At 48.4% G+C, this 24,293-nt stretch overlaps 1 protein-coding gene across 2 annotated transcripts; it reads left to right on the top strand.

Annotated features, from left to right (window-relative positions):
- Positions 1-6: 6 nt before the first annotated feature.
- Positions 7-13,283, top strand: LOC106612432 (60S ribosomal protein L35a). 2 transcript variants are annotated; one of them, XM_014213544.2, is made up of 5 exons: positions 7-122; positions 661-700; positions 991-1,143; positions 11,941-12,085; positions 13,216-13,283. In XM_014213544.2, the coding sequence occupies exons 2-5, from the start codon at positions 690-692 to the stop codon at positions 13,237-13,239; spliced, it is 333 nt and encodes a 110-aa protein (XP_014069019.1). In that variant the 5' UTR covers positions 7-122; positions 661-689; the 3' UTR covers positions 13,240-13,283. The 2 variants fall into 2 exon arrangements, with proteins under 2 accessions (XP_014069019.1, XP_014069020.1); XM_014213545.2 differs by lacking the exon at positions 7-122 and adding an exon at positions 235-512.
- The last annotated feature ends 11,010 nt before the right edge of the window (positions 13,284-24,293 follow it).

The raw sequence follows: 24,293 nt of genomic DNA, 5'->3' as shown, positions 1-24,293 counted from the left end.
AGCTGAATAGTTCAATAAAAATAAAAACATGTTTTGATTATGCGTTTCTGTCGTAACGGACTACGTAAATTTCCCAGCATTCCATTCCAACTTCCTTTTCCGCCATTTTTCTTACAGTGAAGGTGAGAAGTACAAAAGGCCACATTTATAAAATCGACATTTCTATGTTATTAAGTCTACATTTGGCATAAATGCACATGTTTTCAAAGAGAAATATAGTTCAACTTTCCATACAGTCTATTTTTGGAGTCCGAGCGGCTGTGATGAGAAAAATATCACTTGGATAGTTTTACGAAGTTGACAAGCGCCGGACTGCAGGGTTGAGGCCGTTCAGATGTGTACACCAAAATGCATCTCTGTTTAACCCGATAGCGTTTAAACGCTAACTAGGATACGACAGTATTTCCTTATTTTGTGTGTTAGTGGCTAAACGGACAAGCCCTACCACAGTGGCTAGTTGGCGTCCTCATTGGATCTACATGGCTTTATCGTTAATGTACTGAATTCATGAAGTATGTGTATCAAGCTAACGTTCGCCACATACGTTAGAGTTGTACGTTTTCATCTAAGTTAATAACTCGTACACCAGACCACATGGCAAGTCAAACCTACAGGCACGTTCATATCGAGACCATAATGTATTAAATTGTTTCTCATCAGGTTTTTCCGTGCCTGGAAGAAGACTCGAGATGCCAGGAAGGTGAGTAGCCAATGTTAGCTAGCTAACTTAGTTGGCGTTGTTGCCGTCTGCCACGGTCAACAATACTCTTTTGTTTTAGCTACTAGACACATTTGCAAGGCTGTACCTAACTTTCTTTAGTATGGTCATTTTTTGGAGGTAGTAAGTACTTTTGTGCATTGGTTGATTCTGGTGAGTATTTAGGGTATGCAGTTGATCGACTGCTGACTGGATTACTCTGGCACCAGCATGTGGCACTGATGATGCACAGGTTGAGTGCTCTGGTTTATGCGGTCTTTTCATTTTCACAGACTGTGGAGCAAGGCAATCTTTGCTGGGTACAAGCGTGGCCTGAGGAACCAGCGGGAGCACACTGCCCTGCTCAAGGTGGAGGGAGTTTACACAAGGGAGGAGGTTGACTTCTACTTGGGCAAGCGCTGTGCTTATGTCTACAAGGCTAAGAAGTAAGTTTACCCATCTTCTGTCTCATGGCTAATTTACACTAATGATTTACCACAGTGTTTTAGCAAAAAGGTGGACTTTGTGTTTTCGCCCCCATGGCCCGCCTGAAGTGCCTCACTGGGCAGTGGACCTGCTCTGACTTGTGGCCACTGGTACTTTTCAGCTTGCATTTAAATTACTATGGAAACACAGTTCCCCAAAAACAACACAAAATGTTATATTAACGCTTTAGACCCCAACACAATTCTAGAATGCTGCTGTAGATTACTTAAAATGTAAGATAAAGCTAATTTTCTTACACATTTCAAACATACATGGCTCAAGAACAATTAAGAAATTACAAGGGAACTTAGTTTTAAAGTGCATTACCTCTTTATTGACAGTTGTAAATTTGACTTAATTACTCACTCAATGTACCAAGTATGTTATACTTATGATTATTATTTAAGCTGTAAGGCCAAAGGAGGTGTGGTATATGGCAAATATACCACGGCTAAGGGCTGCTAATAGGCACGACGCTTCGCCATATACCATAAACCCTGTGGTGCTTTAATTCTATTGTAAACTGGTTACCAATGTAATTAGAGCAATACAAATAAATATTTTGTCATACCGATGGTGTACGGTCTGATAGACCATAGCTGTTAGCCAATCAGCATTCAGAGCTTGAAACCACCCAGTTTATAATCACATATAAATGTGACCAGAAGATTATTTCCATGAGAGAGAGCAATCATTCGATCTCCACTGCTGATGTGCTCGTCTGTACCAACCAAGTTATCATGACAAGACCTTTCAATATTAGCTGTTTCACAGCATCAGACAAAGACAACACTAAACACATCTGCTGTTAACTTATTTCACACCTCGAAGTTAAAGGACGTGTCCGAATCCTTATATCCAACCAACATAGAGATGCTGCCTCTGTCACAGTGAAAAGTCGTGTCTGCTTTGGCGCCGTCATTTTGATTAAGTAAGCTTTTTTTTTTTCTAATGACAGCATACTCTGTTGTGTTCTGGACTGGCGCAGCAATCTAAGGCACTGCATCTCTGTGGTAGAGGCGTCACTACAGTCCCTGGTTTGATTCCAGGCTATATCACAATTCACCCCCCCCCCACCTACATGTACAAATTACCTTGACTAACCTGTACCGCCGCACATTGGCTCGGTACTGGTACTCCCCGGTACACACCCACTCATTCAAGGGTTTTTCAGAATACAAGCCTGAAACAATTTCTAAAGACTATTTATCTAGCGGAAGCCATAGGAAGTGCAATGTGAGTCCTAAGTCAATGGACACTGTAATGGCATTCAATAGAAAAATAAAAAAGATCCCACTTCCTGGATGGATTTTTCTCAGGTTTTCGCCTGCCATATCAGTTCTGTTATACTCACAGACATTATTTTAACTGTTTTGGAAACTTTAGTGTTTTCTGTTCAAATCTACCAATTATATGCATATTCTAGCTTCTGGGCCTGAGTAAAAGGCAGTTTAATTTGGGCACGCTTTTCATCCGGAGGTGAAAATAGTGCACCCTACCCTAGTGAGGTTAATTGGGCTGCAATTTCTGAGGCTGGAAACTGATGAACTTATCCTCTGCAGCAGAGGTAACTCTGGGTCTTCCTTTGCTGTGGCGGTCCTCATGAGAGCCAGTTTCATCATGGCGCTTGGTTTTTTCGACTGCACTTGAAGAAACTTTCAGTTCTTAATTTTCCACATTGACTGACCTTCATGTCTTAAAGTAATGATGGATTGCTGTTTCTCTTTGCTTATTTGAGCTGGTCTTGCTGTAATATGCATTTAGCCCTATTTTTATTTTTTATTTTACCTTTATTTAACCAGGTAGGCTAGTTGAGAACAAGTTCTCATTTGCAACTGCGACCTGGCCAAGATGAAGCATAGCAATTCGACACATACAACACATAGTTACACATGGAATAAACAAAACATAGTCAATAATACAGTAGAACAAAAGAAAAGTCTATATACTGGGAGTGCAAATGAGCTAAGGCAATAAATAGGCCATGGTGGCGAAGTAATTACAATATAGCAATTTAACATCTCTGGGCTAGGTGGGACGAAATCGTTATATCAAAAACCAGCTTTTTACATTGGCATGTGACGTTCAAAACTAGCATACCCACCGCAAACTTCCGGTGAATTTACTAAATTACTCACGATAAACGTTCACAAAAAACATAATTATTTTAAGAATTATAGATACAGAACTCCTTTATGCCATCGCTATGTCCGATTTTAAAATAGCTTTTCGGTGAAAGCACATTTTGCAATATTCTGAGTAGATAGCCCAGCCATCACGGGCTAGCTATTTAGACACCCACCAAGTTTAGCCTGCACCAAAGTCAGATTTACTATTAGAAAAGTTTGATTACCTTTGCTGTTCTTTGTCAGAATGCACTCCCAGGACTTCTACTTCAATAACAAATGTTGGTTTGGTCCAAAATAATCCATAGTTATGTTCAAATATCCTCTGTTTCGTTCGTGCGTTCAAGACACTATCCGAAGGGTAAAGAAGGGTGACGCGCCCGACGCGATTCGTGACAAAAAATGTCTAAATATTCCATTACCGTACTTCGAAGCATGTCAACCACTGTTTAAAATCAATTTTTATGCCATTTTTCTCGTAAAAAAGCGATGATATTCCGACCGGGAAACCCTGTTTTAGTTCAAAGAGAGAAAATAAAAACATGGTCGCCTCGTGCACGTGCCTCAGTCTCATTGTCCTCTGATAGACCACTTACCAAAGGCGCTAATGTTTTTTAGCCAGGGGCTGCAAAGACATCATCCAGCTTTTTCCCGCCTTCTGAGAGCCTATGGGAGCCGTAGGAAGTGTCACGTTACAGCAGAGATCCTAAGTTTTAAATAAAGAGAGTCAAGAAGCCCAAGAAATTGTCACAGGCCACTTCCTGTAAGGAATCTTCTCAGGTTTTTGCCTGCCATATGAGTTCTGTTATACTCACAGACACCATTCAAACAGTTTTAGAAACTTTAGGGTGTTTTCTATCCAAAGCCAATAATTATATGCATATTCTAGTTTCTGGGCAGTAGTAATAACCAGATTAAATCGGGCACGTTTTTTATCCGGCCGTGCAAATACTGCCCCCTACCCCCAACAGGTTAACACTGAAATGGAAGATGTGCAGAAGATGAATGTGCAAGTAGAGATACTGGGGTGCAAAGGAGCAAGATAAATAAATACAGTATGGGGATGAGGTAGGTAGATAGCCCATCTGTAAACAGCCCATCTATGTACAGGTGCAGTGATCTGTGAGCTGCTCTGACAGCTGGTGCTTAAAGCTAGTGAGGGAGATATGAGTCTCCAGCTTCAGAGATTTTTGCAGTTCGTTCCAGTCATTGGCAGCAGAGAACTGGAAGGAAAGACAACCAAATGAGGAATTGGCTTTGGGGTTGACCAGTGACATATACCTGCTGGAGCGCATGCTACGAGTGGGTGCTGCTATGGTGACCAGTGAGCTAAGGCGGGGCTTTACCTAGCAGAGACTTGTAGATAACCTGTAGCCAGTGGGTTTGGCGACGAGTATGAAGCGAAGGCCAACCAACGAGAGCGTACAGGTCGCAATGGTGGGTAGTGTATGGGGCTTTGGTGACAAAACGGATGGCACTGTGATAGACTGCATCCAGTTTGTTGAGTAGAGTGTTGGAGGCTATTTTATAGATGACATCACCGAAGTCGAGGATCGGTAGGATGGTCAGTTTTACGAGGGTATGTTTGGCAGCATGAGTGAAGGATGCTTTGTTGCGATATAGGAAGCTGATTCTAGATTTAGTTTTGGATTGGAGATGCTTAATGTGAGTCTGGAAGGAGAGTTTACAGTCTAACCAGACACCCAAGTATTTGTAGTTGTCCACATATTCTAAGTCAAAGCCGTCCAGAGTAGTGATGCTGGACGGGCGAGCAGGTGCAGGCTGTGATCAATTGAATAGCATGCATTTAGTTTTGCTTGCTTTTAAGAGCAGTTGGAGGCCACGGAAGGAGAGTTGTATGGCATTGAAGCTCGTCTGGAGGTTAGTTAACAGTGTCTAAAGAGGGGCCAGATGTATACAGAATGGTGTCGTCTGCGTTAGAGGTCGACCGATTAATCAGAATGGCCGATTTAATTAGGGCCGATTTCAAGTTTTCATAACAATCGGTATTCTGTATTTTTGGCCGGCGATTTATTTTTTTAGACTTTTTTTTTTCACCTTTATTTATCTAGGCAAGTCAGATTTAAGAACACATTCTTATTTTCAATGACGGCTAATCACACAGCCATTTTCCAAGCAAGCATATATGTCACATAAACTCAAACCACAGCTAAATGCAGCACTAACCTTTGATCTTCATCAGATGACACTCCTAGGACATTATGTTATACAATACATGCATGTTTTGTTCAATCAAGTTAATATTTATATCAAAAAACAGCTTTTTACATTCGCATGTGACGTTCAGAACTAGCATACCCACCGAAAACTTCCGGTGACTTTACTAAATTACTCACGATAAACGTTCACAAAAAACATAACAATTATTTTAAGAATTATAGATACAGAACTCCTTTATGCCATCGCGGTGTCCGATTTTAAAATAGCTTTTCGGTGAAAGCACATTTTGCAATATTCTGAGTAGATAGCCCGGCCATCATGGCTAGCTATTTTGACACCCACCAAGTTTAGCCCTCACCAAACTCCGATTTACTATAAGAAAAATTGGATTACCTTTGCTGTTCTTCGTCAGAATGCACTCCCAGGACTTCTACTTCAACACCCAATGTTGTTTTGGTTCCAAATAATCCATAGTTTTATCCAAATAGCTGCGTTTTGTTCTTGCGTTTAAGACACTCTCCGAAGGGTGACGCGCCGGCGCGTGTCGTGACAAAACATTTCAAAATATTCCATTACCGTACTTCGAAGCATGTCAAACGCTGTTTAAAATCGTAAAAAAGCGATAATATTCCGACCGGGAGACCTTGTTTTCGTTCAAACACTGAAAATAGAAAATGGAGTCTTCACATGCACGCGCTCACCAGTGTCATTGTTCTCAGAACGACCACTTTCCAAAACCCCTACTGTTTTTCGCCCAGGAACTGCAGAGTCATCATTCCCAGTTCTGGCGCCTTCTGATAGCCTATGGGAGCCTTAGAAAATGTCACGTTACAGCAGAGATCCTCTATTTTCGATGAAGAGACTATAGAAGGACAAGAAATGGTCAGACAGGGCACTTCCCATATAGAATCTTATCAGGTTTTGGCCTGCCGTATGAGTTCTGTTATACTCAGACAGTTTTAGAAACTTTAGGGTGTTTTCTATCCAAATCAAATAATGATATGCATATTCTAGTTTCTGGGCAGGAGTAATAACCAGATTAAATTGGGTATGTTTTTTATCCGGCCGTGAAAATACTGCCCCCTATCCTAAACATGTTAACTACACATGGTTGATTATATTACTAGTTTATCTAACGTGTCCTGCGTTGCATATAATCGATGCGGTGCCTGTTAATTTGTCATTGAATCATAGCCTATTTCGCCTAACGGGTGTTGATTTAACAAGCGCATTTGCGAAAAAAGCACTGTCGTTGCACCTAACCATAAACATCACTGCCTTTCTTTAAAATCAATAAACAAGTATATCTTTTTAAACCTGCATATTTAGTTAATATTGCCTGCTAACATGAAATTGTCACATCTCTAGCGTTCATTGCACGCAGAGTCAGGGTATATGCAACAGTTTGGGCCGCCTGGCTCGTATAAATAAATAAACCAAAAAAAATCGGCCGATTAATCCGTATCTGCAATTTTTTTTGGTTCTCCAATAATCAGTATCGAAAAATCGGTATCGTTCGACCTCTAGTCTGCGTAGAGGTGGATCAGAGAATCACCAGCAGCAAGAGCAACATCATTGATGTATACAGAGAAGAGAGTCGGCCCGAGAATTAAACCCTGTGGCACACCCATAGACTGCCAGAGGTCTGGACAACAGGCCCTCCGATTTGACACACTGACCTCTATCAGAGAAATAGTTGGTAAACCAGGCGAGGCAATCATTTGAGAAACCAAGGCTGTCGAGTCTGCCAATAAGAATGTGGTGCTTGACAGAGTCGAAAGCCTTGGCCAGGTCGATGAATACGGCTGCACAGTAATGTCTCTTATCGATGGGAATTATGATGCCGTTTAGGACCTTGAGCGTGGCTGAGGTGCACCCATGACCAGCTCTGAAACCAGATTGCATAGCGGAGAAGGTACGGTGGGATTCGAAATGGTCGGTAATCTGTTTAACTTGGCTTTCGAAGACCTTAGAAAGACAGGGTATGGTAGATATAGGTCTGTAGCAGTTTGGGTCTAGAGTGTCACCCTTTTGAAGAGGGGGATGACCGCGGCAGCTTTCCAATCTTTGGAAATCTCAGACGAGTAATAGGGGTTGCAACGATTTCGGCAGATAATTTTAGAGAGGGTCCAGATTGTCTAGCCCGGCTGATTTGTATGGGTCCAGATTTTGCAGCTCTTTCAGAACATCAGCTTTCTGGATTTGGGTGAAGGAGAAATGGTGGGGGCTTTGGCGGGTTGCTGTAGAGGGTGCCGGGCAGTTGACCGGGGTAGGGGTAGCCAGGTGGAAAGCATGGCCAGCTGTGTAGAGATGCTTATTGAAATTCTCAATTATGGTGGAACCAGTGTTTCCTAGCCTCAGAGCAGTGGGCAGCTGGGAGGAGGTGCTCTTATTCTCCATGGACTTTACAGTTTCCCAGAACTTTTTTTAGTTAGTACTACAGGATGCAAATTTCTGTTTGAAAAAGCTAGCCTTAGCTTTTCTAACTGCCTGTGTATATTTGTTCCTAACTTTCCTGAAAAGTTGCATATCACGGGGGCTATTCGATGCTAATGCAGAACGCCACAGGATGTTTTTGTGCTGGTCAAGGGCAGACAGGTCTGGAGTGAACCAAGGACTATCTATTCCTAGTTCAAAATTTTGTTAAGTGGAGCATTTTTATTTAAGATTGTGAGGAAGGCACATTTAAAGAATAGCCAGGCATCATCTACTGACGGGATGAGGTCAATGTCATTCCAGGATACCCCGGCCAGGTCGATTGGAAAGGCCTGCTCGCAGAAGTGTTTTAGGGAGTGTTTGACAGTGATGAGGGGTGGTCGTTTGGTCGCAGACCCATTACGGATGCAGGCAGTGATTGCTGAGATCTTGATTGAAAACAGCAGAGGTGTATTTGGAGGGCGAGATAGTTAGGATGACATCTGTGAGGGTGCCCGTGTTTACGGATTTGGGGTTGTACCTGGTAGGTTCATTGATCATTTGTGAGATTGAGGGCATCAAGCTTAATTGTAGGACGGCCGGGGTGTTAAGCATATCCCAGTTTTGGTCACCTAGCAGCATTTACATTTACATTTTACATTTTAGTCATTTAGCAGACGCTCTTATCCAGAGCGACTTACAGTAGTGAATTCATACATTTCATTCATATTTTTTTTTGTGCTGGCCCCCCGTGGGAATCGAACCCACAACCCTGGTGTTGCAAACACCATGCTCTACCAACTGAGCACAAGCTCAGAAGATAGATGGGGGGCGATCAATTCACATATGGTATCGAGGGCAGAGGGGGATCTATAGCAAGCCGCAACAAATAGAGACTTGTTTCTGGAAAGGTGAATTTTTAGAAGTAGAAGCTCGAATTGTTTGGGTACAGACTTGGATAGTAATACAGAACTCTGCAGGCTGTCTTTGCAGTAGATTGCAACACTGCCCCCTTTGGCAGTTCTTTCTTGGTGGAAAATGTTATAGTTAGCGATGGAGATTTCAGGGATTTTGGTGGTTTTCCTAAGCCAGTATTCAGACACGGCTAAGACATCCGGGTTGGCAGCGTGTGCTAAAGCAGTGAGTAAAACAAACTTCGGGAGGAGGCTTCTAATGTTAACATGCATGAAACCAAGTCTTTTACGGTTACAGAAGTCAACAAATGAGAGCACCTGGGGAATGGGAGATGAGCTAGGCACTGCAGGACCTGGATTAACCTCCACATCACCAGAGGAAAGGAGGAGTAGGATAAGGGTACGGCTAAAGGCTATACGAACTGGTCGTCTAGTGCGTTCGGAACAGAGAGTAAAAGGAGCAGGTTTCTGGGCACGATAGCATAGATTCAAGGCATAGTGTACAGACAAAGGTAAGGTAGGATGTGAGTACATTGGAGGTAAACCTTGGAATTGAGTAATGATGAGAGAGATAAGTCTCTAGAGACATTTTAAACCAGGTGATGTCATCGCATATGTAGGAGGTGGAACAACATGGTTGGTTAAGGTGTATTGAGCAGGGCTAGAGGCTCTACAGTGAAATGAGACGGTAATCACTAACCAGGACCGTAATGGACGAGGCATATTAATATTAGAGAGGCATGCGTAGCCAAGTGAACATATGGGTCCAGTGAGTGGTTGGGCTGACCAGGGACACGGTGATTAAGACAGTTAGCAGGCCGATGCTAACAGTCAGTAGGCCAGGGCTAAACAAGCTAGCAGTTAGCAGACCGGGGCTGGCAAGCTAGCAGTTAGCAGACCGGGTTAGCAAGACCATGTTAAAAGACCATCTTCTGTATACCACCCCTACCTTGTCACAACACAACTGATTGGCCCAAATGCATAAAATAAATTCCACTTTTAACAAGGCACACCGGTTAATTGAAATGCATTGCTGGTGACTACCTCGTGAAGCTGGTTGAGAGAATGCCAAGAGTGTGCAAAGCTGTCAAGGCAAAGGGTGGCTTTAAAGAATCTCCAATATAAAATACACTGCTCAAAAAATAAAGGGAACACTTAAACAACACAATGTAACTCCAAGTCAATCACACTTCTGTGAAATCAAACTGTCCACTTAGGAAGCAACACTGATTGACAATAAATTTCACATGCTGTTGTGCAAATGGAATAGACAACAGGTGATAATTATAGGCAATTAGCAATAAAGGAGTGGTTCTGCAGGTGGTGACCACAGACCACTTCTCAGTTCCTATGCTTCCTGGCTGATGTTTTGGTCACTTTTGAATGCTGGCGGTGCTTTCACTCTAGGGGTAGCATGAGACGGAGTCTACAACCCACACAAGTGGCTCAGGTAGTGCAGCTCATCCAGGATGGCACATCAATACGAGTTGTGGCAAGAAGGTTTGCTGTGTCTGTCAGCGTAGTGTCCAGAGCATGGAGGCGCTACCAGGAGACGTGGAGGAGGCCGTAGGAGGGCAACAACCCAGCAGCAGGACCGCTACCTCCGCCTTTGTGCAAGGAGGAGCAGGAGAAGCACTGCCAGAGCCCTGCAAAAGGCCACAAATGTGCATGTGTCTGCTCAAATGGTCAGAAACAGACTCCATGAGGGTGGTATGAGGGCCCGACGTCCACAGGTGGGGTTTGTGCTTACAGCCCAACACCGTGCAGGACGTTTGGCATTTGCCAGAGAACACCAAGATCGGCAAATTTGCCACTGGCGCCCTGTGCTCTTCAGATGAAAGCAGGTTCACACTGAGCACGTGACAGATGTAACAGAGTCTGGAGACGCCGTGGAGAACGTTGTGCTGCCTGCAACATCCTCCAGCATGACCGGTTTGGCGGTGGGTCAGTCATGGTGTGGGGTGGCATTTCTTTGGGGGGCCGCACAGCCCTCCATGTGCTCGCCAGAGGTAGCCTGACTGCCATTAGGTACCGAGATGAGATCCTCAGACCCCTTGTGAGACCATATGCTGGTGCGGTTGGCCCTGGGTTCCTCCTAATGCAAGACAATGCTAGACCTCATGTGGCTGGAGTGTGTCAGCAGTTCCTGCAAGAGGAAGGCATTGATGCTATGGGCTGCCCACCCGTTCCCCAGACCTGAATCCAATTGAGCACATCTGGGACATCATGTCTCGCTCCATCCACCAACGCCACGTTGCACCACAGACTGTCCAGGAGTTGGCGGATGCTTTAGTCCAGGTCTGGGAGGAGATCCCGCAGGAGACCATCCGCCACCTCATCAGGAGCATGCCCAGGCATTGTAGGGAGGTCATACAGGCACGTGGAGGCCACACACACTACTGAGCCTCATTTTGACTTGTTTTAAGGACATTACATCAAAGTTGGATCAGCCTGTAGTGTGGTTTTCCACTTTAATTTTGAGTGTGACTCCAAATCCAGACCTCCATGGGTTGATAAATTGGATTTCCAATGATTATTTTTGTGTGATTTTGTTGTCAGCACATTCAACTATGTAAAGAAAAAAGTATTTAATAAGATTATTTCATTCATTCAGATCTAGGATGTGTTGTTTAAGTGTTCCCTTTATTTTTTTGAGCAGTATATATTTTGATTTAACACTGCTAGGGTAGTAATCTATATTCTCATCTGACCTGTTTGATAGTGGATGTTAAATGTGTGGGTTATATTCTTTTAACCTAGACTAGTGTTGCCAGTTTACCGTATAGACAGGTGAGGTGTTTGTTTACCAACAGACGCATTTTTTGTTGTTGACGTCACCAGTTTGTAAACACAAAGCTTCTGCTTTCTCAATAGTCTTGTGCTGTGGCAGGCTTTTAGGGATTTGTAGGACAGCGTATTCTTCCCATAACTCCATTACTTTATTATAAAATGGTTGTTATGCCTTACTCTAAGATGCTTCTCCATTGTCTGGCCCAATTTCAAATTGATGTTATTATGCTGTTTTTATAGGAGAGCCACTTTTTTGGCAGAACTTTGTCCTTGTTTTAATTTAGTTCCGTGACAGGAGACTGATTCTGCTCACTGTCTTCAATCTCATCAGGAACACAGTGACACCTGGTGGCAAGCCCAACAAGACGCGGGTAATCTGGGGCAAAGTCATGCGTGCTCACGGCAACAGTGGAATGGTGCGGGCCAAGTTCAGCAGTAACCTCCCCGCAAAGGCCATGGGACACAGAGTCAGAGTGGTGAGTAGTACCTTCAGCTTTCAGCTGCTATTCCCTGATTAGCACAGTTTCTTCCTGGACCTGCAGACAGTCCAGTTTGTTCTAGCCCTTCACTGTCTAGTGGTGGTCCCCCAGGGGTGGTTTGGGAAGCACTGCTTTTTTGCACTGTGCAGGGTTTGAGCCAAAGAAAATACAGCTCAAAGGAATTTGCTGCAACCCAACCGTGTAGAACATTGTTTTATCCCTGCACAGGCGCAGCTGATTAACTTACACAGCAACTCCAAAGACTTTTGATTAGTAGTTAAGTGTGATTTTTAGGGCTTGAACAGCAATGTCTATTATCAGAGGTACTTCAGGAAGGAATTTGCCTGAATTTGGATTAACTTGAACTTTTGTTAGTTCAGGGAACATCCATGTAATTCTGTGTGATCGCCTCTTGAAACTGATTTTGTGAGAGGGGAAAGGCATTCTGTTCGGTGGTTTGATCTTTGGATGGAAAATCCATGAAATGGTATTGTATGCAACATCCTTAACAGATAACTTCAAGAACAGCAAAATGCTTAATTTCCCAAATTTGGTTGGTTCAACACATGTTTTTTTTTACCACCTTTTGAGGTGGTATTCAGACATTTCCAGTGACTGGTTGTGTATGAGGCCAGCTGTGAGATGCTGAGAAAAATAAACCCACCATTTTCAGATGTTGGGGTGGTGCTGGAGGCCTGAAAGGCACTTCGCCTTCAGGCATGTCGGTTTCCTTAAATATTTATCTGGCAGTGTTACACCGTGTGACGCTACTTATTGTTGCTGTTCATCTGGGTTGTGGGGTAAAACAATGTACTACTGAAGCTACAAAGACTTTTAGGAAACTTATTGCTGAAAAATGAAGGATGTTTTTCTTAATAAGCTGATGCTAAACAATCAAACTTTTTCATAAGTTATATATTTTTAATCTACTTAATGGATTGTTTTTAGTGATAAGATTGTAGGCCCTATTTTAGTACTTAACTTCCCCCTCATGACCACTACATATTGGGCAAATGCGCATATGGAAAAACATCGAAGTGCCAATTCCCCACTCAATGTATGTTTGTGGTTTGTATCGATTTGGTGCGTATGAACTTGCCTCACTGCTCTCTGCTTTTGTCTTTCAGATGCTGTACCCGTCTCGTGTGTAATTTACTGTTTTTGTGTACATACAATAAACAACTCGGTTCCACAATTAGTGTTTTGTGTTTTCTTGGCAGTCGGAGCGTGGGAATCATCACTGGTCTATACAGTAGAATGACAATGTTCTTTTCAGGAATTTACCATATTAATTGTTTTGATAACCTTTGGTGATCAGTGAAGTGTTATAATACTATTGTGCTTTCTGAATTGTGATGGAATTTGAGGGTGTAACTCCTTGTTTTTAAGCAAGGGAAATCATTTTATATTGCAAATAATTGATTCATATGTACAGTTGGGTAACAGGATCTCATTTCTTAATCTCTGGGATTGCTGCTTCACAGTATTAGTTCAAACCCTGAAATGTTTTAAGCTTGACAATAACTCTTTATTGCACAGATTGAAATAATGTTCCTCAGTGTTTCAAAGATTGGTCAATATATTTTTGGTAGTTTTTTGACAAAAACATGGATGTCCAAGATTCTTTATGGGGGTGCCTAACCCCCCCTAACTCAAACCTCTAGTTTGCAATTGGCCCCGGTGCTTAATTGTTTCAATATGACATTTCACTAGCAACCTTTTTTTTCACTGCCTTATTCCACTGCCTACATTGCTGTGCAAGACATTTCAGTATTTGACTTATCGTCACTCCAACAATTGACTTGGCACACACTTTCATTTTAAATGCACTATTGCAATCCAGATGCGCTGGCCAGCTTTATGATGCCGTTCTTAGCAAAAAGTCCAGCAACTAAGTCAAACGACATGTTCAAAGGTATACGTATGAAATTATTATGCGAACCAGTGCGTAAAGTCCAAATCAAACCAAGTGTATTTCCATGTGTGTGTGAACACTGGAATTAGAATGCATGGAAGTGACCAAGAGAAGACTGGCAGCGAGCATCAACGGCTTAAGGCGTCAAACTAGGTAAGTCTATTTTTCTTGAGTCTATGCAGAGCAATGCCGGTAAAATAAGCGTATAAATGGCATGAGTCGTTTTGAGATGATGATCTTATGCTAAGTAGACTAGCAAAATATAGTTTAAAATGTGTTCGTCTGTAAGCTACGGTTTCAGTCAAATAGGCTATATGTTAAACAATTGCAGCCTACCTGTTTTTGATTGCATATACAGTGCATTCGGAAAGTATTCAGACCCCTTTTTCCACGTTCTGTTAAGTTATAGCCTTATTCTAAAATGGATTAAATAAAACATTTTCCTCGTCTAAACGCAACCAATAATGAGAAAGTGAAAACATATTTTTTGTAATTGTTTGCAAATGATGAAATATAAAAAACAAACCTTATTTAAGTATTCAGACCCATTGCTACTGTATGAGACTCAATTGAGCTCAGGTGAATCCTGTTTCCATTGCTCATCCTTGATGTTTCTACAACTTGATTGGAGTCCACCTGTAGTAAGTTCAATGATTGGACATGATTTAGGAAAGTACACACCTGTCTATGTAAGGTCCAACAGTTGACAGTGCATGTAAGAGCAAAATCCAAGCTATGAGGTTGAAGGTATTGTCCGTATAGCTCCAAGACACAGATCTGGGAAAGGGTACCAAAACATTTATGCAGCATTGACGGTCCCCAAGAACACAGTGGCCTCCGTCATTCTTAAATTGAAGAAGTTTGTAACCACCAAGACTTCCTAGAGCTGGCTGCCAGTCCAAATTTTATATATATATGTGTATATATATATATATATGTATATACGTGTATATATGTATATATGTATATACGTGTATATATGTATATACGTGTATATATGTATATACGCAGTATATACGTGTATGCATACCGCAGTATACGCGATACCGCGGTACGCAGAACAACGCGGAGACATCCTGCGTATTACCCGATATTCCGCGCTACACACTGCGTATAGTCATACTGGGATAACGCAGCATACGCATACAACGCGCGTGCATTCGCCACGTGCGTGCACGACATGCGCGTGCGTACCACACACGCGTGCAGTCCGACATTATACACGCGTGTACGATGAATACGTGCGTGCATGCGCATACACGGCGTGCATGCACACGCATGCGATGCGTACGTGCACCGCAAGCAAAAATGCACACACGACGCAGTGCCGCGACCTGCCCCAACACGCATACTAACACGTACACGCGCAGCACACATCGCGCGACGCGCACACACACGTGCGCAATGCGCACACACGTCGCGCATGTGCACACAACACGCGCGTACGCGCACACACGCAGGCACGCGCACACGCAGCGTACGTTACACACACGTGCGTGCATGCGCACAGACACACGTGGTGCGTGCAGCATTACTCACGTGCGTGCAACGTGCAATTACACTGCGTGACCGCGTGCGCGCATGCGCAGTACCGCAGCACACAACGCGCGTGCATGGCATTAACGCGGTGCGTGCAGACGCAACGCAGGTGCGTCCACATACCCCCGCGCGTACCCGCGTGCGCATGCGCACGCGCGCACGCGTGCGTGCGTCACTGCACGTGCGTGCATACAACGCGACATACGCGTGCGACGCATTACACACGTTGCACGTGCGCACACCCCCGTGCGTGCGACATTACCACTGCGACGTGCGCATGCGCGTCACTACACGTGCGGTGCGTACGTGCGCATTACCGACGTGCGTGCAAGTACTGCGCACACGCGCGCGAGTGCAGCACGTCGCACACGCGCGTGTGCGTGACGCGCACACACACGTGCGGCAACGCGGCGCACTACGTGTGCAGCAACGCAGTGCGCACACGTGCGGTACGTGCTACGTGCAGGCAACACGTGAAGCGCACGAGGGACACGTGCGCAACGCAGGTGGCAACACGCGAGTATTACGCACGCGCGCGTGCGCACGCGTACGCACACGTGCGCGCACTGTACGCACACGTGGTGTACGCGTACGCACACGCGTGCGCATGCGTACTCTACGCACGCGCGTGCGCATACGCGCGGCGCATGCGCACACACACGTGCGCGGGTACGCGCACACGTGCGGTACGCGCACCACACGCGCGTGCACGCGCACGCAGTGCATGGCTGCGACACACACGTGCGACGCAGACACAAAATGCGCACGCAACACGCGTGCGCATGAACTGCGCACGCACCACAGTGCGCGCGCACACACACGTGTGCGTACGTGCGCACCCACACGGAGCACGCGCACGCACACGTGCGTACGCGCATTACGCACGAAGTGCTACCGCACACAACAACGCGTGCCGCATGCGCACACACCACGCAGCGTACGCACACACGCGTGCGCGCAAACACGCGCACGACACAACGCGCGCAATGCACACACACGTCGCGCATGCACACGTGTCACGTGCATGTGCGCACACGTGCAGCGTGCGTATTACACACGCAGGTGTGTACGGGGTGCACACAACGCGCGCGTGCGGGCGATACAACGCGTGCGTACACAACGCGTGCGTGCGTACACACCGCAGTGTGCAGTGCGTACACACCTGGGCAGTGCGTGCGCGACGACACGCGCGTGCGTGCGTGCACACACCGTGCGTGCGTGCGCAAGACATAACGCAGTGCGTGTGCGTATTAACGCATGCGTAAAAATACACAGTGCGCATATTATACCCAGGTGCGGTGTGTGCTAGCATAACGCGGGCGTGTGCATACATAACGCAGGCGAAGTGTGTGTGTGCATTATTACGTGTGCACCATTACTCCGTCGCAACGGCATACACACGTGCAACGTGCATATGCACACAACACGTGCAGTGGCGTGCACACGTGCGTCGTGCACACACGTGTGCGACGTGCACAACACGTGTGCGTGCATACGTATACGCAGTGCATCGGCGCATTACACACTGTGTACTAACGCAAGTGCGCACACACGCGTGCGTGTAACGCGTGCAGCTGTACGCGCACACGCCGCCGCAAAAAAAGGCAGGTGTGTGGACGCACGACCGCGGGGGTGCATGCGTGCATTATTAACGCGCGCAGTCGACCGGCGCGCACATAACGCGTGCGTGTGGAAACAGATACACCGCGAGCATCACGCGTGTGCGTACGTGTGCAGCCGTACGCACACGTGCAAGGGCATGTGTACGCATCCGCGCGCGTACGCGCACATTAACGTTGCAGTGCGCGGCGTGGCTGACACCCGGTGCAGCGCCAGCATGTGCGTACACGCCGGTGCGTGCGTACGTGCAAACAACCCTGCGTGCGCGCGCACAACGCGCGTGGTGCGGTGTGCGCATTATTACACGCGTGCGTGCGTGGCGCACGGTTAACAGGTGTGCATATAACGCAGTGCGTGATAACGCCAGTGCGTGCGCGCATTACCAACGCAGCGTGCGTGCGCACACCGCAGCGTGGTGCGCACAACGCGTGTGCGCGCACATTAACGCAGTGCGTGCACGTGCGCGCGTACACGCAGGTGTGCGTGGCGATACCGCACCGTGCGGGTGCATACACCCGTGCGCGTGCACACACCGCGGCGGCGCTGCACGTAACACCAGCGCGCGCGTACACGCATGATAACGCAGGTGCGTGCGCGTGCATACACGGTGCGTGTACACACGCAGTGTGCAAAAAGATGCATGCGGCGCAGACACACGCGGCGCGCGCATATTAACGCAGCACACACCGGCGCGTGGCGGCACCACGGCGGTGTGCAGATCCAGGCAGACATCAGACACGCAGCGTGTGTGTATTAACGCAGCGTCGCGAACTGCACGAACGCGTGCGTGCGCACTAACGCGGTGGCAGTGCGTAATATTAACGCGTGTGTAAGAGCGTGCACGACACACGTGTGTGCGTGTACGTACATAACGCGTGTGCGTTACATAACGCAGCAGTGGTGCAAAATACCCAGAAAGGCGGCAACATGGTGAGAGCGCGCGTGCGCATAATTAACGCAGTGCGTGCGCACAATAACGCGTGGTACACAGCAGGTGTGCGCACAACACCGCAGGCAGTGCGTGTATATTACCGCCGTGTGCGTGCATAATAACGCGTGCGTGCGCAACACGGTGCGTGCGTATACACCGAGTGTGTGCGTGCATACACAACGTGCGTGCGTAACACCTGCGTGCGTGACACGCGTGTGAAATGGCGCATAACGCAAAGTGTGTGCAGAACGCAGTGTGCGTATAATAACGCGCGTAAGAACGGCGCGTGTGCGTACGACATTAACGCGGCAGAGTAGGTGTGCGCGCATACACGCGCAGTGCGGCTGCGTAGTATTACACGCGTGTGTGTATATTAACGCAGTGTGTGTGTGTGTGGCGATAACGCGCGGTTGATACACGGCAGCGTGTGTGCAGGTGTGGTACACACCGCATATTTAGCGCAACGCATGTATTAACGTGCGTGTGTGCGTGTGCATACACACGTGCGCGGTGCAGCACACACCCGCACAGCGTACAACGCCACGGTGCGTGCGCACACCGCGTGTGCGCGTACATTAACGCGTGCGCGGTGCGTACTCGACCAGTGCGCGTGCACACACCAACGCAGTGCGTGCGTGCGCGCGACACACCGCGCAGTGTGCGTGCGTGCATGACACCGCGTGCAGATACATAACGCGCGTGCGTATTATTAACGCGTGCGTGCAGCATGAGCGCCAGCGCGTGCGGTATGATAACGCAGGTGCGGTGCGTGCACACCGCATGCATAAACGCAGGTGCGTGCGTACACAACGCAGTGCGTGCGTGCGTACACACCGGCAGGTGTGTGTGCATATCGCGGTGTGTGTGCGTACATACGCGCAGGAGTGCGTGTGTGCTAAGACGCGTGAGTGCGTGCATAACGCGCGTGCGTGCGTGCAGCTAATATTAACGCGTGCGTGCGTGCACACGTCGCGGTGCGCGCACACGCAGCGCGCGCGTACATAACGCAGGCGCAGCAGGTACAACGGTGGCGCGGTGTGCGTATGAACGCGTGCAGCATATTTAACGCAAAGCGCGTGTACGCAGGTGCGCGCAAAAGACACCGTGCACGACCAGCGCATGACACCGCGGCAGCGTGGTGTGTGCGGCACACACGCACACATCGCGGCATGTGCGGGTGTATACACCGTGTGCGACATCAGCAGTGCGTGCATGATCGCAGCAGTGCACACCCGGCGTGCGCGTGTGCGTGCACAACGCAGTGTGTGCACACAACGGCGTGCTAAGACACCAAGGTGTGCGTACACACCAGCAGCGTGCGCACATAACGTGTGTACAACGCGTGTGGTAAGACAACGCGGCGCGCAGCGTATTAACGCAAAGCGCAGCACATACCGGCGCGACACAACGGCAGCATTAACGCGCGTGTACATAACGCGCGTGTGCAAGACGACACTGCGCAGCACGACAACAGGTGCGCACGACCGTGTGTGCAGACACCGCGCATATTAACGCGCGTGCGTGTATATCCAGTGCGTGTGCGTACGCGTGCGCGCACACGAACGTTGCGCGCGCAGCATCAACCGCAGGCAGACACGTGCGGCAGCATCACGCCACAACGCGGCAGGCACCGGCAGGCGCAACAGCAGACACCCAGGCAGCGGCGCAACGCCAGGTGCGTGTAACAGAATATTAACGCAGAGTGCGTACATAACGTGATGCGTGCACACAACGCAGTGCGTGCAAAGACACCGCGTGTGTGCATACACGCGCGTGGCACGATGACCAGGTGCGTACATAACGCAGCGCGTGCACACACAACGCGTGCACATTAACGCGCGCGCAAACGCGCAGGCGCAAAGCGCGCGCGTGCGTAATACCACGCAACGCAGCACAACGGTGCGTGCGCATAACGCAGCGTGCGTGCACAACGCGCATACACCGCAAAGTGCGCACACCGCAGTGTGCGTGCGCGCGCATACGAATAACACCGCGTGCGCATTATCGTCATTAACGGTGCATGTGCGTGCATACAACGCAGGTGTGCGTACACCGCAGCAAAAACACAACGCAGTGTGCGGTGTAAGATACACGCAGCAGGTGTGTGCGTGCGTGCGCAAGAATAACGCTGCGTACGTGCGTGCGCGGTACACAACGCAGGCGCGCGGACACCGTGCGTACACGGTGCGTGCGCGTGCGTGTGATGATCCAGTGCGTGTATTAACGCACACATCAGCAGCGCGTACACAACGCGCGCGCGTGTGCACCGCAGGCGTGCGCAGACACCATGTGCGTGGCGATCCGCAGCACACCGCGCAGCGCGTACATACACCGCGCGCACATTAACGCAGCGCGCGTGCATATTACACCAGCACACACACCCGTGCGTGCGTGCGTTAGCATACGCAGGTCCAGGCATATTAATAACGCGTGCAGACATAACGCAGCGCACATCGCAGCGCGCACATACCATGCGCGCGCAGACGCGTGGCGCGTGCGTGCGTGCGTACAACGCGCAGTGCGTACTGGTGCAGTACACACGTGTGCAATAACGCGTGTGTGCAGCGCATTACACCTGCGTGTGCGTGCGTGCGTGATGGCACCTGCGTGCGTGTGTGTGTGTGTTGTTGACTGCGCACATTAACGCAGTGTGTGTACACACGCAGGTATGCAATTGCATCGCATGTGAATATGTGGCAACGCAAAGACGGTAGGATGCATATGTGCAACGTGACGCAGTGCGCTACGTGCATCGCACGCATGTGCACACACGCGTAACGCACTGTGTGTACTTGCATGTACACATGCACGCAGTGGTGCACTGCATGTATGACAAACGCAGGCCGTAACGCATACGTTACGTGCGCATACAACGCATACGTGCATATTAACGCGTGCGCATACGTGCATAACGCAGTGCATACGCACCGCATACATGCATATGCAACGCAGTATTACATGCATACGCACGCGGCATATACGTGCGTGACATTAACGGTGCATATGCACGCAGCATTATTATTACGTAGCCGCAACGGTAATGTACATACCGCACAGTAACGCAGTACAGCACACAACGCAGTACGCAACGCAGTACGCACGCAGCATGCATTATTGTAACGCAGCGCCGCAACGCGGTACGCATTAATAACGTAGTGCGTGACCATGCATACGTGCATACAACGCGCGCATGCAACGCAGACACATACGTGCGTGCACAAACGCAGTAATGCATACGTGCATGCAACGCGTATGCATGTACGCATGCGCATTATTACACCGCGCGCATTAATTAACGCAGGCGTTATTACGTGCATACACACGTGCAATACGCGCACACACACGTGCGTGCGCCACGCATACACGACGTGCGCATGCTGCGTACACAAACACGTGCGCCACGCGGCATCACGTACTGATGCAACAATATCACGTACATGCGCACACACGTGCGCATACGCACACACACAGTCATTACGTGCGCACAATACGTGCACACAAACACGTGCGCATTACGCACAACACGGCCCGTACATGTGCACACACACGTGTGCATACGTGCACACATACGGTGCATAGCTGTGCACAACACACATGTGTGCATACGTGTACACACATGTGTGTGCACGTGCACATTATTACGGTGGTATTGGCCACGTGCACACATGTAGTGCACCCACACACGTGCAATACATGTGCATAGCTTGTTAATGTGTAACACATGTGTGATATTGGGCCATGTGCGTACACACATGAAAGCACACACGTGCACACACGTGTATACACACGTGCACACACATGTGCAATATTAACACGTGCACAAACATTACAAGCACACGCACGCACACGATACGCACAAACACGCGCACATGCATTCACGCATTACCACACACTGCGGCACGGCACATGCGCACACAAACACGCGCGCATTACGTACAATACGTATTACGTGCGCATTACGTCACGCGTGCCGCACAACACGTGCGTGGCCACGCGTGCACACGACGCGTGCGCGCACACACGTGCGCATACGCACACACACGCAGCGCATGTAGTGTATTATTAACACGCGGTATACGTGCATACACGCAGTGTGCATACATGTGCACATTAACGCAGGTGTATTACGTGTACACACCAGTGCATACAAAAACATTACCGCAGTGCATACGTGCACAAACGCAGTGTGCATACGTGCACACAAACAAAGCAGTGCATAACGCACACACGCAGGGCAGCATCTGCAAGAACACTGCATGGCATGTAAGCACACGATACGTACACGTGCATGCATGGCGGTATACAACTGTACGTGCATGTGCACACATCGCAGATGCACATGTGGTGACATAACGTGGCACACACAACACGTGCACACCGCGCAGGTGGCACATGCGTGTACATGCAGCACACACATGCGTGCGCGTGCACACACATTTGCAGGCATGTGCACACACATTACGTGCGTGCACACACGTGCATATTGGCCACATGCGCAGCACACGTGCAAGACACATGTGCACACACGTGCACACATTACGTGCACACACGTGCATACATTACGTGCACACATAGCACATGCGTGCACACACACATGTGTACATATGCACATGTGCAGTAACAACACATGTAAACATACACGTGCACACATGCATACACATGCGTGCATACACATGCGTACACACACGTGTGACAAACATTACGTGCATATTACGTGTGCACACATACGTACATACACGTGCAGACACACATGCGTACATACACGTGTACACACGGGCCGTGCACACAGCCACGTGCACACACATGCACACGCCACGCATGTCACGCGGCACACAAATACGTGCGTACTACGCACATTAAACACGTGCGTATTACGCATACGCGGTGCGTATTACGCACACACACGTGCATACGTGCACACGCGCATGGCTGCTACGTGCACACACATGCGTAATACGTGCGCGCACACACGTATGCGTGCCGCCACATGCGTGCACACGTGCGCATACGCACACACGCGTATTACGTGCACACACACGCACATGCGCACACACGTGCACGCGCACACATGCAGACGCGTGCATACGCACACGGCCGCATACGTGCATACGCAAACGCAGATGCGCATACGTGCAACGCAGCGCATGCGTGCCATTAACGCAGTGCAGACATGCGCATACGCAAGACACCGCAGTGCACACACCGGTGCAGCACATTAACGCTGCGTGCATTAACGCAGGCTGCATGTGCGCATTAACGCAGACGTGCATACGTGCGTATCAACGGCATTATTACGCGTGGCGTACGCATGACGGCAGCATTAACGTTGTGCGTAACATGCGTATTAATATTAACGCAGGCATACGCACATTAACGCAGCATGCGCACAGACACCCCGCAGCGGTGTGCATACGCGGCACTAACGCGGTGCGTACATGCGCAACAATACAGGCGCATGCATACGCGCACACAACGCAGATGTACGATGCGCAACATTAACGCACGCACAATACGCACAATAACGCGCACATGCATACGTGCACACACCGCAGTGTGCATGTGCATTACAACACGTATACGTAACGACAATACGTGCGTGCTGCCGCATGCATGCGTATTGCACTGATGCGTGACATGCGTACGCACCGCATGGTAGATACGTATTATTAACGCAGTGCGGCCATGCGCATATTAACGCAGGTGACATGCGTGCTGGCAACGCAGGTAGCATACGTGCATAACACACGCAGGCATATTCAACAACGCGTACGTATTGCTGTACATAACGTGTGTGTGTACATATGTGTGTGCACATACGCGTGTGCATAGGCGTGTGCACACATCGCAGATGTGGCATGCACAGACACGCAGTGTATGCAACGTACATTACGCAGCTGTGCATGCACATTACCCAGTACAATGTATTATTAACGCACAACGCATGCGCACACACACCCACAACGCAGTGACATTAACGCGTACGTAACGTGGTGCGCATGTGCCAACAACCCATGCAACGCAGTGCGCACACACGCGGCATGCAACGCAGCGTACATAACGCAGTACGCAACGCAGCGTACGCAACGCAGTACGCACCTGGGTACGTACACAACGCAGCATACGTGCAGAGCACCGCTGCGTGCATACAACGGCATGCATATGCGTGCACACATACGTGCATACGCAACGCGGTGTGCATA

The sequence above is a fragment of the Salmo salar genome, chromosome ssa09, assembly GCF_905237065.1.
Source record: "Salmo salar chromosome ssa09, Ssal_v3.1, whole genome shotgun sequence".
Lineage (NCBI taxonomy): Eukaryota > Metazoa > Chordata > Actinopteri > Salmoniformes > Salmonidae > Salmo > Salmo salar.
Note: the sequence above shows the minus strand (reverse complement) of the source record. Positions and strands in the feature narration are given on the sequence as shown.